Source organism: Geotrypetes seraphini, chromosome 4, assembly GCF_902459505.1.
Source record: "Geotrypetes seraphini chromosome 4, aGeoSer1.1, whole genome shotgun sequence".
NCBI classification, from domain to species: domain Eukaryota; kingdom Metazoa; phylum Chordata; class Amphibia; order Gymnophiona; family Dermophiidae; genus Geotrypetes; species Geotrypetes seraphini.
Genome location: NC_047087.1, coordinates 108511899 through 108529790, shown reverse-complemented (window position 1 = coordinate 108529790; position 17892 = coordinate 108511899). Strand labels below are relative to the sequence as shown.

The 17892-nt window shown below is 41.6% G+C and overlaps 2 protein-coding genes across 2 annotated transcripts in view; one reads left to right on the top strand and one right to left on the bottom strand.

Moving 5' to 3' along the window:
* The window catches only part of DUSP27 (dual specificity phosphatase 27, atypical), a 51290-nt gene that overhangs the window by 30231 nt on the left and 3167 nt on the right, over positions 1 to 17892 (bottom strand). Inside the window, 1 exon segment of the mRNA XM_033941613.1 lies at positions 14948 to 15073. Within this exon segment, the coding sequence (XP_033797504.1) occupies positions 14948 to 15057 (110 nt within the window). The 5' untranslated portion in view covers positions 15058 to 15073.
* Positions 15041 to 17892, top strand: part of GPA33 (glycoprotein A33) — a 96284-nt gene continuing 93432 nt past the window's right edge. The window contains exon 1 of the mRNA XM_033941617.1: positions 15041 to 15092. Within this exon, the coding sequence (XP_033797508.1) occupies positions 15056 to 15092 (37 nt within the window). The 5' untranslated portion in view covers positions 15041 to 15055. The remainder of the gene's footprint in view (positions 15093 to 17892) is intronic.

Sequence of the window (17892 nt, the reverse complement as noted above, 5' to 3'; positions counted from 1 at the left end):
CCACACAAATGTCATTAGTCAGAGTTTGTTGTTAGTGGAACCTTTGAAGGATAGGATAAGGGGACAAAACTTGTTTGAGAGAGTTAGCAACTGTTTGTAAAATCAGATGTACAGTATATGATAACAGACCAGTCTGGAACTATTCATTCAGTCATCACATTGAGTTTTGTTGGCAATGAATTAGATAGTCCTGGTGGAATTCTGTGCAAAGAATTAGATAATTTTGTGCAAACTGTTTGAAAGTTCTGCACACAATATTTCAAAATTCTGCAGTTTATTTGTGTTTTGCATAGAATTTCCCCACCCTAAGGGCTGAAATTCTTGCCTGCCTTTTGTTTTCTCAAATTCCAGCCTCCTCAGTTCCCTCGCTCACTCCAACTTCAATTCTGTCTCCCTCTAAATCCTACTCTTCTCTCACTTGTACCCTGAATCCCTTCCCTGGCCCCCATGGTCTGGTATCTCTCTCTCCCTCTCTCCAATGGCTAAGGATCTCTTCCTCCCTTCCCACCCCCTTTCTGGTCTTGGTCACTCTCTCTTCTTCTCTCTTTCTACCATCCCCTCACCTAACCCCACCCCCACCCAAACAATTCTCTCACTCACAGCCTGAATCCTTTCCCCACTCCCTACTCCCTATGGTCTGTCATTTATCTCTCCCTCTCTCCATGGCCAAGCATCTCTTCCTTTCTTTTCACACCCCTTTCTGGTCTGGGTCACTTTCTCTCTTCCCTTGCCCTTCCCCCTCCACTTATGGGTCCACCATCAATGTCCCCATCCCTCCCCCCCCCCTTGTAGGTCTAGCATCCATATCCTCCTCTCCTCCCCCCCCCCCCACTCGGAGTCCAGTATCCATGTCCCCTCCCCTCCTCCAGTGGATTTAGTATCCATGTGCCCTCCTTCCCCCCAACTTATGCTCCAACATACATGTCCCCTCCCCCATGTAGGTCTGGCTTCTCTCCAACTGACCACCCCATCCTTGTGATCCAACATACCTGTGGGCCTTCCAAAGCAGCAGCATCAGTGGTAGCCAGTTGACCAGCACAGGCAGCACTGTGAACAGGCTGTTTGAGACCATTCATCTACAGGAAGTGATATGGCAGAGGGAAGGCACTGGTGGAGCCAACCACAAGCAGCCTGCTCCTGCTGGCCAGCTAGCTGTCACTACTACTGCTGCTATGGTAGGCCCCCAGATATGTCAGATCATATGGAGGGGGATTGGGCGGAGTGAGGCTAGACCCGCACAGGAGAGGGGTGGTTGTCAGATCAATAGGACAGTAAGTCTGCACAGTGTGTACAGAATTCTACGCTGATGGGGAATCCTGCACAAATTCTGTGCTGTGCAGTTGCACAGAACTTTGCCAGAAGTATATGATGCATTTCTTAATTTTCCTTGTGTAGCTCATTATGAATAGAATTGACATTCATGTGGCTTTCTGTGTATAAAGGTTGTTCACCCCTGATTTATAGAATCAGTTCCAAATAAATATATTCTTAGTGCTTAAAAATAAGTGTTTCCCTACAGAATTACCTTCTTAGTAGCAATTCTTAGCTGCTAAATACATAAAATATGTGTTTAAAAATTAGCCTAACTTTAAATGGTACATCACCAGCATTATCATTCAGCAAAAGTGTATTCAACGGTGTTAGTTAAATTGCAGTACCAGTTAAAGTCAAGTGTCAGTGCTCATGATTATCTCTATATACTGATGTGATCCTAGTCCTAGGGAGGCAGTGCATTTTTTTTTAATGTTTAATTTACAGAGACTTTTAGAAATGAATCCAGTTTCTCTCTATATATTATTAACATTTAAGGCATGTGTGACAATATTAATATAAAATCCAAGAAATGCATTATTAAAACACATACCCCCTCCTTTATAAAACAGCGCTAGCGTTTTTAGCGCCGATCACAGCGGTAACAGCTCAGACGCTCATAGGAACTCAATGAGTGTCAGAGCTGTTATCACCACGGCTGGCGCTAAAAATGCCAGTGTGGCTTTGTAAAGGAAGGGGATAATAAAATGAATTTTTACAAAAATGAATTATGGGAATGAAAGCAGACATCAGAATATAATGAACAATAACTTTCCTAAATCTCCATTAATTCCTGGGGTAGAAATGGTTCAGAGATACAGTAAAACCTTGGATTGCAAGTAACTTGGTTTGCAAGTGTTTTGCAAAACAAGCAAAACATTTTATTAAATTTTAACTTGATATACAAGCAATGTCTTGCAATACAAGTACATGCAGTATACGCACATCACAACTGAGTCGATAGTTCTTCTCTCTCTGATGCTGCAAGCGTGTAGAGACTGTTCTAGACTGTTCTAAACGAGCGAGGTCTTGCAATACAAGTACGTATAGTATTTTGTATTAAAGTTTTTGGGTTGTGGAACGAATCATCTGAGTTTCCATTATTTCCTATAGGGAAATTCGATTTGATATATGAGTGCTTTGGATTACAAGCAAGCTTCTGGAACGAATTATTCTTGCAAACCAAGGTTTTATTGTATTTGAAAGAGATTTTGTCAATACCAATGGAAAGTTTACCACCAATAATTAGAGCTCAATATACGAGTATTTCCTTGGGAAAGAAATGAGAGAGCTCTACACCTATGGGACCAGTGGAAATGGGAAAAAAATGAATATGAATTTAACAAATTTGGGGGGAACTGATCGGATGGGAGGCCAGGATGGCTTACTCTTCTCATAGAAAAAGTAGAGACTTTGTCACCGAGTCGCGAGAACTGACTGCAGCCAATTGGGGAGTGGCACCAGACCAGGCAGGAACATGGACAGCACGCGCCTGCCTTCTGAGCTGCTCTGCCCGAACTGAAGAAGAGCCATCTGGCAAGGGAGACAGGCAGGAGCGTGGAAAGGGGACTTTAAAAAAAGGTACCGGGGGGGGGCTGCCTATGGGGGGTATTCGCTCCATAAGAGGGGGTGGAAAAAGTGCATCTTATGGAGTGAAAAATACGGTAAACATAACAAATTTTTGGGAAAACTCACTAAAAGTGATAACTGAGAGAACTACACTCATAGTGACATTCGCATTGGAATTTTATAGAGATTTACCTCCTCTTCTTTGAAACTGCGCTAGCAGTTTCTAGCGTAGGGATCCGCGTTGTTCCTGATACTCATGGGAACTCAATGAGCATGGGGAGCAGCGCAGCTCCCCGCGCTAGAAACTGCTAGCGCAGTTTCGTAGAAGAGGGGGTTAATGCTTCAAATCTACTTTACAAACCCCAGTATATATAGCATGTAAATCATATATCTTCACACCTCATTCACTCCAGTATTTTTAGAAGCAATTCGATCCTCAGCAAGGCCACCTTCCCACTCAGTATTCACTCATAGTGGGTGGTTTCATACCTCAGTTCGTCAATGGATCAATTATACTTTTTCATTTTTATTATTTTATGTTAAATTTCCGTTTTCATTTCTTAAATAATTTAACCTATAAATAATAACCAAAAATGGTTCACTTAGCTTTGTTTAATTTAGCTTCTGGTCTCAGTTCACAGTCCCATCCCAGGCGTCCACAAAGTGTAATTACTCATATAAGCACAGAAAAAGATATTAGTACCACATCTACTATTACTGATACAGCAACCAATATGTATTAGGGGTAAACCAAGCAGACTTATTCCATTAGGAAGTCAACTCTATTTGAATAACAACCACAAAATAGATAATTGCTCAACAAACATCCCACTATAAACTCAACCATTTGGCAGCATATTCAGCCTTGTTTCCTCTCAACTCAATTATCAGCTTCTCATACAGTTGAAGTTCTACTGCCTTCCCCCAGTTATCAGAAATCAGCTTTTGAGACGTACATTCACTGAGTTTTGAAATGACGTAAATGATTATGAAACACCCACGAACGCTGTCAGGTTGGATCAATGGATCTCAGCCCAGTCCTTGGGACATACCTAGCCAGTTTTTCAGGATACCCAAAATAAATATGCATGAGATAGATTTGCGCACAATGGAGCTAGTGCGTGCTCTTCATTGTAAATATCTTGAAAACCTGACTGGCTGGGTGTGTTTTGAGGACTGGGTTGAGAACTCCTGGGTTGGATATTGATAGGATTTCCATATGGCTCTAGAAAAAGGAGGACAAATTGAGACATCTGGGTGTTACTTCCACAATGGAAGTAAAACCCAGATGTCTCAGTCCATCCTCCTTACTTCCATTGCTTTCATTAAAAATAAAACCTGGATGTCTCAATCCGTCCTCCTTTTTCTGGAAGCCATATGGTAAACCTAGATATTGAGAAAGAAACGTTAGATCATTTATTGTTTCATTGCCCATTTATTATGAATTTTTGGAAATCAATTTGGGACCAAATTAATAATTTATTAGATAACCCAGTGGCATTATCCTATGATACTATAATATTTGGTATGGAAATGAGAGCAAAAAGTCAGATTTCTGCAAACAACAATAAATTGTTACTTATAATGACTGGTGTTGCCATTTAGCAAATTACATATAATTGGAAGGATTGGAGAAGATTAAATGATAACTTTTGGTGGAACTCTTTATGCCATATCTATAAAATGGAAAGATTTATTGCATTACAACGGGGATATTTCAGGAAATTTCAGAATGTGTGGAAACCATTAACAAAATATTGTATGGATTAGTTGAAAGTATTTCCTTTAAAATTATCAGTTTAATTGTGTAGGGAGGGGGATATGTTATTATTACATATTCTATATGATAATGGAATATATGGTAGGGAAGGGTGGGAGGGGGGAGGGATAAGAGTTTATGTAATGTACCAATGATAGCTTCTAAGTGATATAGTTATTGTTAATGTGATTGAATATATATAACACTTGATGCAATTTTAAAAATGAATAAAGAATTAAAAAAAAAAGAGAAAGAAACGTTACTACTTTTTAAATTTATTATTAACGTTATTTGTGTTTGTGGACTTGCAAAAAAACAAAAAACAAAAAAAAAACCCCTTGAAAACATTGTTATGTTGGTTTTCATTTAAAAAATAAATGGCATTTTATTTTGTTGCTTACTTTTTGTTTATAAACTTAAACCGTGATAAATATATTTATGTTTAAACATGACTTTTTGAGTAACTCAGTACTGTATACTACAAATAAAAAAAAAAAAAGAAGTAAGGATGGAATGTCCCTGACTAAATAATATATATATATATATATATATATATATATATATATAAAGTGGTTTTAATCTATATATATAAAATCGTAGGTATGTATGTGTGTATGTGCCGTGATCATGCAAAAACGGCTTGACCGATTTGAACGAACCTTGGTATGCAGATCCCTCACTACCTGGGGTGATATGTTCTGGGGGTCTCGCGGCCCACCTGCACACGTGGGCGGAGCTACAAACATAAAATCAGATTTCACCCATTCATGTCAATGGAAAAAATGTAAAAAGCTGCCATTCTCACAGTAATTCAAAAACGGCTTGACCGATTTGAACGAAACTTGGTATGCAGATCCCTCACTACCTGGGGTGATATGTTCTGGGGGTCTCGCGGCCCACCTGCACACGTGGGCAGAGCTACAAACAGAAAATCAGATTTCACCCATTCATGTCAATGGAAAAAATGTAAAAAGCTGCCATTCTCACAGTAATTCAAAAACGGCTTGACCGATTTGAACGAAACTTGGTATGCAGATCCCTCACTACCTGGGGTGATATGTTCTGGGGGTCTCGCAGCCCACCTGCACACGTGGGCAGAGCTACAAACAGAAAATCAGATTTCACCCATTCATGTCAATGGAAAAAATGTAAAAAGCTGCCATTCTCACAGTAATTCAAAAACGGCTTGACTGATTTGAAAGAAACTTGGTATGCAGATCCCTCACTACCTGGGGTGATATGTTCTGGGGGTCTTGCGGCCCACAACTCTATGTTGCTTGCTCAAGGGTGGCTTCACCCAAGAATTTATATGTTCTTGCTCCAGGAGGTGAAACTAAAAATGTTGTTTATAATCACGTTTTGCGTTAGTTGTATTGTATTCATTTTGTCAAATATTTCACATTATAATTTGAATATTGTACTTTTTATTAAGCTGTAAAAAAATAATTTCATTCGCCACTATAAAGTATCTTTATTTGAATCCATTTACAGTGTTATTGCTATAATTAAATACCCGTGCAACGCTGGGGCATCAGCTAGTAATAATAATAATAATTTTATTCTTATATACCGCCAAAGCTGTAGTAGTTTGAGGCGGTTTACAGCAAAGAAGGGCTGGACAATCAGCGAATAGGTACAATCAGCGAAATAGATACAATTTAAAAAGGTAAGCAGGATATAGGTACAATATATAGGTACAATGTATATAGATAAGCAGGATACCGAGGAAGGCATAAGAGATCTTGGAAACGAGAGGTCGGGCATAAGAGGTCTTAGGATACAAATTGGTTAAACAGGTTTGTTTTTAATAATTTTCTGAAAATTAGGTAGGATGAGGAGTGTGAGATAATATTGCCCAGCCAATCATTTAGTTGACCTGCTTGGAAGGCAAGTGTTCTGTTCAGGTATCTTTTGAAACGGCAGGCCTTTAGTGTTGGATGGTTAAACAGATGAATTCTGCGTGTGGGTCTGGTTGAACAATCTAAGATAAAATGGGGAACCAAGTATATGGGGGCCAAGCCAAGAATGGATTTGAAACAGAGGCAGGCAAACTTGAACTGCACTCTAGCTTCCAAGGGAAGCCAGTGGAGTTTATGGTAGTAGGGGGTTAAGTGTGTACAGTGTGTTCTCATTATCTGTGTGTTCTGTATTCATGGATTCGCTTATTCATTCAAAATAAAAAGAATAACCCATTTTACTATTAAGAACATAAGAACATAAGAACTGCCTTCTCCGGATCAGACCTTCGGTCCATCAAGTCCGGCGATCCGCACACGCGGAGGCCCTGCCAGGTGTACACCTGGCGTAATTTATATTCCACCATATCCTTATATGCCTCTCTTAAGGAGATATGCATCTAGTTTGCTCTTGAAGCCTAGGACGGTAGATTCCGCAATAATCTCCTCTGGGAGAGCATTCCAGGTGTCAACCACTCTCTGAGTGAAGCAGAACTTCCTGACATTAGTCCTGAACCTGTCCCCCCTTAGCTTCATTACATGTCCTCTAGTCCGTGTCAAATTGGACAATGTAAATAATCTTCTCTGCTCTATTTTGTCGATTCCTTTCAGTATTTTGAAGGTCTCGATCATATCCCCACGCAGTCTCCTTTTCTCAAGGGAGAACAATCCTAGTGTTATAAGTCTGTCCTCGTATTCCAGTTTCTCCATACCCTTCACCAGTTTTGTTGCTCGTCTCTGCACCCTCTCCAGCAGTTTTATATCCTTCTTTAGGTAGGGAGACCAATGTTGGACGCAGTATTCCAAGTGTGGTCTGACCATTGCCCTATAAAGCGGCATTATAACTTTCTCCGATCTACTCGAGATTCCTTTCTTTATCATGCCCAACATTCTATTTGCCTTCTTTGCCGCTGCTGCGCATTGTGCCGACGGCTTCAGGGTTCTGTCTATCAGCACACCCAGGTCCTTTTCATGGGCATTTTCGTATATTCACGGTCATTCACAGTGTATTCCCATGAGAATGAAGATATTCATAGAGCTGTGTGCGAGTATAGTTATACCAAAAGAATGGTGTTTTGTTTTGGTTTTTTTAAAAAGTAAATAAAATACTGTTCATGCATAAAATTTAGAAAATAATAAACAAGCTGATCTTTACAAGAAAAGTACACAAAATGACGAATTTATGGTGTTAGATAGCAAAAGTGTACAGTAAACAGGGTCGCACAAGAGCCTAACTTCTTTTTTCCCATAGGATCAATGGTTCTGTATTCAGTATTCATACTTCCTAACCCCAGTGAATAGTGAAAACGCACTGTATCTTACAGTGCAGAGATGAGCTTCCTCTGGCAATCAATCTTCATGTTGTCCACTGGGGGGCGTCTGTGTAGCAGGATTTAGATGAGTTGCTACAAATCATTCATTCCCACAGCCTGACTTATAAAGGGTTTCTCCCATTTTGTGTATGTGATAGAAAAATCTTCCATAACTCATGCTACAAGCTGTAACTTTACAGTTATAAACCAAATACAGCTCTTGGTTTATGATGACTTAAGTCCCTAAATAATTTCATACTAAAAATAAAGACCATAGCTTCTGCTCCTGTTTAACATGGCATAGACATGTTGATCACATTAGGAGACTGATATCTTTCCAGAAAAACATCCATCCTGTTAACGGTGCCATTTGCATCTCTAGACTTCATGCCCTAGGCAAATCAACCTTATGTCTGCCTCACTTACCCACAAATACCTCTTTACCTCCTTTCCTCAAGGCTAACATTAGGATGTGCTGACTGTGTTTGGAATGTGCTCATGTTGCCACCCTTGAGGAAAAGGAGGAAGAGCAACAGAGAACCAAAGAATAAACTCTGGCTGATTCAGTTCTCTCTTCTGACGGGGTATGGTCATCTCTGCCAGCTCTACTGACTCTTTTGCTGCCGCCCACCCCCAAATTCTGATGGCCTCTAGGTGACTGCCTAGGTTCGTCTAGTGATAGAAATAGTTCTGCTCACATCAAAATTACCTGTGAGGTGTCTGGAAGACTGCCGCCAGATGCATTCCAGTACCTGAAACATTGCAAGACTGGTAGATGCTGTAGATTATGGATGGGGGTCAGGGGATTAGAGGCTGACTGAATCCGGGATGCTCAGTTTTGAAACTGAGACCAGCAACTAAAAACTGAATTAGCAACCAAAATTTGCAGTTTGGTTTTGGCTGAAATTGAAACCGAACCTCCCTTCCCTCCGCAATCACTCTTGGTGGCTCCTGCTCCTATCTTCCCCCGCCCACCTCGATCACTCTCTGTGCCCTCTCCTTACCTTCCACTACCCACCACCTGAAGGCCCACCCTGGGCCTACCTTTAAACTGTTTGGAATTTTCTGAGCAAAAAACAATCCCTAGTTGTTCTTGTCACAGCTGGTTCTGCAGTCAAAATAGCTGTCAGAAACGACCCATGGCAGCCTTGCTCCTCAACTGGAAGCTAATGCAGATTATACAAAAATTGGTGTAATGCGCTGAAACTGTGAACAACCTATGCTAAGATGGGCTGCTGCAACACATGTATCGAAGTGTGCCAATGTTATCTTTAGTCCTGCCTTTCCCTGATGCAGCCATAAGGCAAAAAGTTGGCCATCGTTGGTTGGACGGGCTATGAATACATCTAGCTTCACACACTAAAAGATAAGTGACTTGTTAAGGTTATTCATCTAAGCAAAAGATATATTGAACTGTTTGTAAGGATTGTAGTGTCAGGTCCCCCACAAGGTGAGGTGGGGTTTGATAGTGGCCCCCACAATATTAGGTTGTAGGGGTTACGTGAGAGGCGTCCCTTACAAAGCGCCAGGTCCAAGGTTCAGTTCCCTCACCGAAGATTCACCAGGAAGTAGACTCAAGTAAGAAGCACAGCCAGAGGTGATGGCATAAAGAATATATTATAGAAATAGTCTTACAGAAAAGCATTACAATTAAGCATTACAATTAAGGAGAGAGCAAAGCAGTTTCCCTGCCTTACAGAGTCCAGAGATAAAAAGAGACCGAGAAGCGTGAAGTTCCAGGGAGAGCCAAAGAAAGAGAGAAAAAGGGGGGTGGGGAGGGTGATGCCTCAAGCTAACAGGATAGACAAGAGAGACCAGAGCCAACAACCAAGAGAGAGGGGTGATGCTGCGAGGGGGATTTTATAGTTTGGAAATTTATTCTAAAATACAGAATTTAATAGAACTTAAACATGCTAGACAGGAAAAGAATAGGCTGCAGTCATATGTGATTTCCAGTATGTCTCTGACAATAGTTTCTGATTAACTTTAGTTATCTGTGCACCTGGACCCATTGTCCTAAGCATCCTCCTCAGACATTAACACCTTTTAGCTACAAGTTGGTTTGTAATCATGATTTAATCAGGGCTATTTGAAACCGTCTTTTAGGGCCATATGAAACCTTTTAGGGCTACTGTATATGAAACCGTCTACCTGCACTCAGGGTCTATCTGCATTCACATGCTAGAGTCAGATTGATATAATTTCCCATAGGCCTTTGCTGACATTAGCTATGCCAACTGAAAATGCTGATTGCTAGCAATAGCTATACTGACACTGTTTATGCACAATTTTTAAAAAAAATTAATACTGGAAGTCTTTGTGCCTATGAAGTGATTTACCCTCTCTAGTTGGTGGAGGGTTTCTTCCTAACGGGGTTCTGAGGCTTTTCCTCTGTGTATTAACACAACCCTTTCCTTGCATTTTTTGTACAGCTGGTGTTTCAGGGTTTTGAATATCCAAAATGTGCCACACTGCCGGTCTTTGCATATCCTGTCCCCTTCCTGTCTGATTCTTACAAGATTAACATTTAGAGACTAAGGCCCATGTTCTATAAATGGCACCCTACCGGCACCTGAATTAAGCAGAAAATGCCATTTAAAAATTAGTAATTTTGTTTTATTTAAAAAAATGTAGGCACCTAAAGGAAACGGTGCCTGCATCACAGTTGCGGAGGCGCTTTACAACTCCTATCGCCACTGTAAGCATAGGTAATGCCGGAAGTGGCTTTAGGCATCGTAAAGCGCCTCCATAGCCATGATTCATATCCAAAACATCCAGCCTCCCCTGTGCTAATGCAGATTTGGATTTTAACCATGGTCACGCCATGCAGATTACTCCAGCACCTATTTAGAAGCTTGCTGTGACTATGTTCCCTCTAAGCAGAGCACTTGCTCCTAGAACGTATGAGCAATTGCTCATCACTCACAGATTTTACATGGCCGCTCACAAATACTTGCAAATCTGGTTTTTAGAACTAGTTGCTCACATGAAAAAAAAATGTAGAACTTGTCATTTAAAGAAAAATTTTTTTGCATGCACTCGGCCATTCCTTAGAGGAAGTATTGCTCTGTACTGCTAGTTATCTCGATGCCTTCTTGCATGGCTGATGCTTTTGTACTACCACTATTTAGGGTTGTAACTGCCACTGCATGCAGATTACCTCAGCATTTCTCTGCTATCCTAGTTAGATGACCATAGAATATGTTATACTACAAACCATACCTGGACTCCCCCATGTCTTTCCACTAAGTTTTATAATAAGCCTAAACTGCTTCCACAATTAGCAAAAGATGTTTACTCTAATGCAGTGTCTCTCAAACTGTGTGCCACGGCAAAGATGGTGTGCCCCGAAGAGATTCCGGGTGTGCCACAAGAGATTCCAGAAGTTTACTTTATTTTTAAAAATTCCCCTCATAAGTATCGTACACTAGAATAGATAACATGTATGTTGTGTATGCAAGAATCTGTCAATGTTATGAGCATCCGTGTGTAAGGATTCAACCGCCCATACAAGCATTATTCTTTGACGTGATTGGTCCTTGAAAACTAACGGCAAGTAATTTTAGTTGGGGTTTTTTATTTTTTTAATGTAGTAGTTATCCTAAATTGAGCAACAAAGCAATCAAGGCTTTGTTACCATTTGGATCTTCGTATCTTGGATTTTCAGCTCTGACAGAAATTAAATCAAAAGAGAACGACTCCAGATGATGGAAGATGAAATGCATATTTGCTTGTCGACAATCAAGCCGCGTTTTGAATTAATTTGCACACAAAAACATGCACACCCATCGCATTGATTAGCAATTCTATTCTATCTACTTTAGTTTCACTGTTGTTACAATTACCCATCCATAGCTTAAAGGACGAACTCTCAAATGTAATTTTTTGTTGGTTTTATAATTTTATAATTTCAATTATAATGTGCCATGAAAAACATTTCCTCCGTTTAATGTGCTAGAGCTAAAAAAGTTTGAGAGACACTGTTCTAATATCTGACCTCTCAGGTCCCTGTGGACTTACTAAGCAGCACTTGATTGCTATCAAGCTGCCAGCAGCGACCCATTTTATTTCTAGGAAGGTGTAGCCCACCACTGGTACAAAGCTGGCTACCTCAGCTCTTATTCCATATAACCCCTCCAAATCTCTTAGATCCATGACCCAGAATCTTCTCTCTTTTCCATCCCTAAAGCATATCAACACCTTGAGATCAAACATTTTTGCAGTAACTGCATAAGAACATAAGAATTGCCGCTGCTGGGTCCATCGTGCCCAGCAGTCTGCACACACAGCGGCCCTTAGGTCAAAGACCAGTGCCCTCACTGAGACTAGCCTTACCTGCGTATGTTCTGGTTCAGCAGGAACTTGTCTAACTTTGTCTTGAATCCCTGGATGGTGTTTTCCCCTATAACAGCCTCCGGAACAGCGTTCCAGTTTTCTACCACTCTCTGGGGGAAGAAGAACTTCCTTACGTTTGTAAAGAATCTTATCACCTTTTAACTTTAGAGAGTGCCCTTTCATTCTCTCTACCTTGGAGAGGGTGAACAACCTGTCTTTATCTACTAAGTCTATTCCCTTCAGTATTTTGAATGTTTCGATCATGTCCCCTCTCAGTCTCCTCTTTTCAAGGGAGAAGAGGCCCAGTTTCTCTAATCTCTCACTGTACGGCAAATTCTCCAGCCCCTTAATCATTTTAGTCGCTCTTCTCTGGACCCTTTCGAGTAATATCGTGTCCTTCTTCATGTACGGCGACCAGTGCTGGACGCAGTATTCCAGGTGGGGGCGTAGCATGGCCCAGTACAGCGGCATAATAACCTTCTCCAATCTGTTTGTGATCCCCTTCTTAATCTTTCCTAGCGTTCTGTTCACCCTTTTCGCCGCTGCCTCGCATTGCGCGGTCGGCTTCATTGACTTGTCGACCAGTACTCCTAAGTCTCTTTCCTGGGAGGTCTCTCCAAGTACTACCCCGGACATCCGGTATTCTTGTATAAGATTTTTATTACCGACATGCATCACCTTACACTTATCCACGTTAAACCTCACCTACGCACAGAAACATCTCGGAGTCATTTTAAGACAGAACTAAAGACATTCTTATTCCTTGAAGCTTTCAAATCATAACTGCCCTTGTAAGGGCTAAATTACACTTTTTTCAGTCTAACCCCTCCCACTGTTCTTTCCTTATTTGTTTCTTTTTCCGCATATTATAATTCTTACCTTTTTTCCCTCATGTTTTTGGGTTTGTCCATGGTCTAAGTCTTCTTTTTTGTTTTAAGTACTAATTTCCCCCTTTAAAGTTATGTTTTAACCCCTGTTTTAATCTTTGTATGTTATATATATTTTTATTATAATTGTAGAAACTTGATTAAGCGGTATAATAAATTTTAAATAAACTTGAAACTAGGTTGTGCTGTCTTAGCCATACTTTTCCTTATCCCATCTGCCTTCACTAAGGCAGTGAATATCCAGTAAGTTTATTTGGGGTAGGCAGCCCAAAATATTTCATGTCATTATTTTCCATGTTTCTGCAAAATTGTTGTTTTTTTTTTTGTCATTATGGAAGCAATGTTAACCACTTAGATTTCTTTGGAAAATTTGCAGTATATCAAATACATTTTGCAAACAGTGAACACTCTCAGAAGGAGTGCTCACTTTTTAGACAGTATGCACATTCAAACTCTAATCACACACGCACGATGGCTCACGCATGCGCACACTATTCACACGTGCACGATGGCTCACGCATGCACACACTATTAACACGCGCACGATGGCTCACGCATATGCACACTATTCACACACGCACGATGGCTCACGCATGCACACACTATTAACACGCGCACGATGGCTCACGCATATGCACACTATTCACACACGCACGATGGCTCACCATGCGCACACTATTCACACACGCACGATGGCTCACGCATGCGCACACTATTCACATACTCACGATGGCTCACCATGTGCACACTATTCACACACGCACGATGGCTCACGCATGCACACACTATTCACACATGCATGGCTCACACATATGCACACTATTCACACACACACGATGGCACACGCATGCGCACACTATTCACACACGCACGATGGCTCATGCATGCACACACTATTCATTTACAATGGCTCACATATGCGCACACTATTCACACACGCACGATGGCTCACGTATGCGCACACTATTCACACACGCACGATGGCTCACGCATGCGCACACTATTCACACACGCACGATGGCTCACCATATGCACACTATTCACACATGCATGATGGCTGAGGCATGTGCACACTATTCACACTCGCACGATGGCTTACGCATGCGCACACTATTCACACACGCCTGATGGCTCACGCATGCGCAAACTATTCACACACGCACGATGGCTGACGCATATGCACACTATTCACACACGCATGATGGCTCACGTATGTGCACACTATTCACACATGCACGATGGCTCACGTATGCGCACACTATTCACACACGCACGATGGCACTCCATGCACACACTATTCACATACGCAAGATGGCTCACGCATGCGCACACTATTTACACACGCACGATGGCTCACGCATGCGCACACTATTCACTCATGTACGATGGCTCACGCATGCGCACACTATTCACACACACACGATTCTCAACGCATGCGCACACTCTTCTGAAAGAACATGCATTGTTTGCAAATAATGTACCTCTTTTGTGATCACACTCTTTTGGACACAACACAAACTTTCATGTGTTTTTCTGCTCATTTTTATTTGCCGACGACATGAAATGATATGGGGAATGTCAATTCTAATAAATGCAGATCCCTAGGCCTAGAGTTCATGTGCTTTCTCTAAGCATTGCTGATATTTATATCCCCAGATCTGAATTTGGAATGTTGCCAGTGAACAGTAAAATGTTGCAGTAGTTGAACAGTGGCGTCCAGCACAGAGCTGAAAGCAAACCATTAAGAAGCAGCTGGATCATTTCTGCCATGCATTAGGATGGTATCTGGTCCATCCCCTGCTACAAATCCAGACTCACCGGCTGGGAGAAGGGCTGCGGAGATAGTGGGCCTGAACCGCCCTCACATCGCTTTCGTCACCTTCATCTGGGACAACTTGTTCCTCCTCTGAATCTTTGCCGGTTGCCATGGCAAGCTGCTACAGTCTGCCAGAGATGGAGCAAAGTAGGTGAATTAATAGATGCATTTTGTGTTGTACAACTCGTGGAGCTTTCTGCGTGGGAAAGAGTAGCTGGTGAAAAGAGCAGTGTGAGCAAGGGACAATACAGATCACAGGCAGCAAGCAAATTAGGAAGGAGGGCATACGGAGCAGGATAGGGAAGAGGAGAGGAAACTGGATTAGACAAGAGTGAGGAGAAAGGCATTGCCAAATTAACTCCATGTTGTGAAATGTTTTAATCCATTAAAAAAAAAAAAATTTGACTCCCACACCAGTACACTCTAGTATATAATAAATTATGATAGGAAATAAAAATCCAGGACTGGAACTCAATCATATAGGAAGAAAGAGGACGAGTAGGCGACTGGTAATCACAGTCCAGTCTCATTAAAGAATAAATGAAGGCTACTTTCTGGGATTTGCAACCCCAGGTTTGCTCATATATGCAAATCTCAACCGCATATCTGAAAATGTGTTGTGTGGATTGGATGCCAAACCCAAAAGTTATGTGGGATGTATGGGGATTCATGCACAGATACACACAGTTATCTCATAAACCTTTCAGAAATCAGGACTAAATCTATTCCTTTGGCAAATCTATGCCAGGAATTGGAAGTCCTGGCTGTATTTTGGTTCTATAGATCTCTTGATATAGGTAGATAGATATAGATCCTGTATGACCATGAGTGTTCTTTACTTCTATGCACTTCGATTACTCACTGTTAGGCAGACTGGTGAGAGCAGTGCACAGTCCCTGTCACACACATTAAGCTGGTCATTTAGTGTCAGGACACCATGCAGAAAAAAAACAAATGGACGCCTGGTAGCAGACTCAAGCTTAAACTAATCTTTAGGAGCTGTTGAACTATGTCATCTAACATCCTCTGAATTAAAAATGATTTGGGGTATTAGGCTGCAGTAGAATGATGTGAAAAAATGATGTTCTCACATTTTGTTTGTGGACACTTGGCCTGGTAGCACATAGCTGGTAGATTTCATGACACCTGTCAGCAGAGAGGAAAACCCAGTACTATTACAGCTGGGTGAGCGACCTTTCTCAGTTATTTTCTATTTCAGGAATGATGTTATCAGGAGGAAGGCAGTCACCCTCTTATTTACCTCAATATGTGACAAAGACATCACCCTCTTAAACAGAAAAACTAGAGGCCAGATCGGTGGCTCACCTACTATATTAAGTACTTTGTACCACTGTATGAAACCCCCAAGTTTGATTCCTATATAGGGCCTTCTGTTCCCTGGTTTTACTAGGGATCCTGCATAAGCAGCGTTCACCAGGGATGTCAAATCATTTGAAACATTATAGGAAAGGTCAATGACATATCTCATGTCCCTGGAAAACAAGCATGAGGAAAGACTAAAGAGGTTAAGATTCTTCAGCTTGGAAAAGAGATGGTTGAGGGGAGATTTGATTGAAGTCTACACAATCCTGAGTGGAGTAGAACGGGTACAAGTGGATCGATTTTCCACTCTGTCAAAAATTACAAAGACTAGGGGACACTCGATGAAGTTACAGGGAAATATTTTTAAAACCATTAGAAGGAAATATTTTTTCACTCGGAGAATAGTTAAGCTCTGGATTGCGTTGCCAGTTGTGGTAAGAGCTGGTTTTAAGAAAGGTTTGGACAATTTCCTGGAAGAAAAGTCCATAGTCTGTTATTGAGAAAGACATGGGGAAGCCACTGCTTGTCCTAGTCGCCACACCTCAAGAAGGACATGGCGGTACTTGAGAGAGTCCAAAGGAGAGCAATGAAACTGGTAAAAGGGCTGGAACACTGCCCATACGCCGAGAGGTTGGATAGGCTGGGGCTCTTCTCTCTGGAAAAAAGGAGGCTCAGGGGAGATATGATAGAGACCTTCAAGATCATGAGGGGCATAGAGAGGGTGGATAGGGACAGATTCTTCAGACTGAAGGGGACAACAAGTACGAGGGGGCATTCGGAGAAACTGAAGGGAGATAGGTTCAAAACAAATGCAAGGAAGTTTTTTTTCACCCAAAGGGTCGTGGACACTTGGAATGCGCTACCGGAGGAAGTGATCAGGCAGAGTACGGTACAGGGATTCAAACAGGGATTGGACGGATTCCTGAGGGATAAAGGGATCGTGGGATACTGAGAGAGGTGCTGGGATGTAACACAGGTATAGAAAGCTAACCAGGTAATAAGTATAGAAACCCAACAGGTCGTGCATGTGCAAGACCGGAGGGTTAGGACTACGATGGGAAGATAGGACTTCAATGAGAAACCAAGGTGGCAAGGGAGCCCCTTCTGGTGATTCAGACAGGTCGTGACCTGTTTGGGCCGCCGCGGGAGCGGACTGCCGGGCAGGATGGACCTATGGTCTGACCCGGCAGAGGCACTGCTTATGTTCTTATGTCCTGGATCGGTAGCATGGGATATTGCTACTCCTTGGGTTTTGGCTAGGTATTAGGGACCTGGATTGGCCACCGTAAGAACAGGCTACTGGGCTTGATGGACCATTGGTCTGACCCAGTAAGGCTATTCTTATGTTCTTAAGAAAAACATGAAATTTCATGTTTTTTCTTAAGCTGTCAATAGTGTGTGCTTTTTTGGAAAGAGCATGCATTATTAATGATATTACTCCCATGACAACAGAATCAAAAACCAAACCAAAAATCTCAAACATTCCCAGACATGACACAAAATGAACATTTTCTAGCTTTATATCCCTAATGTTCATAGCTGCTAGGGGAAGGGAGTTATGACCTTTGTTCAAGGGTGTCACCTAGTGGTCAGATATAAGTCCCATTAAAAAAAAGGTGGACTT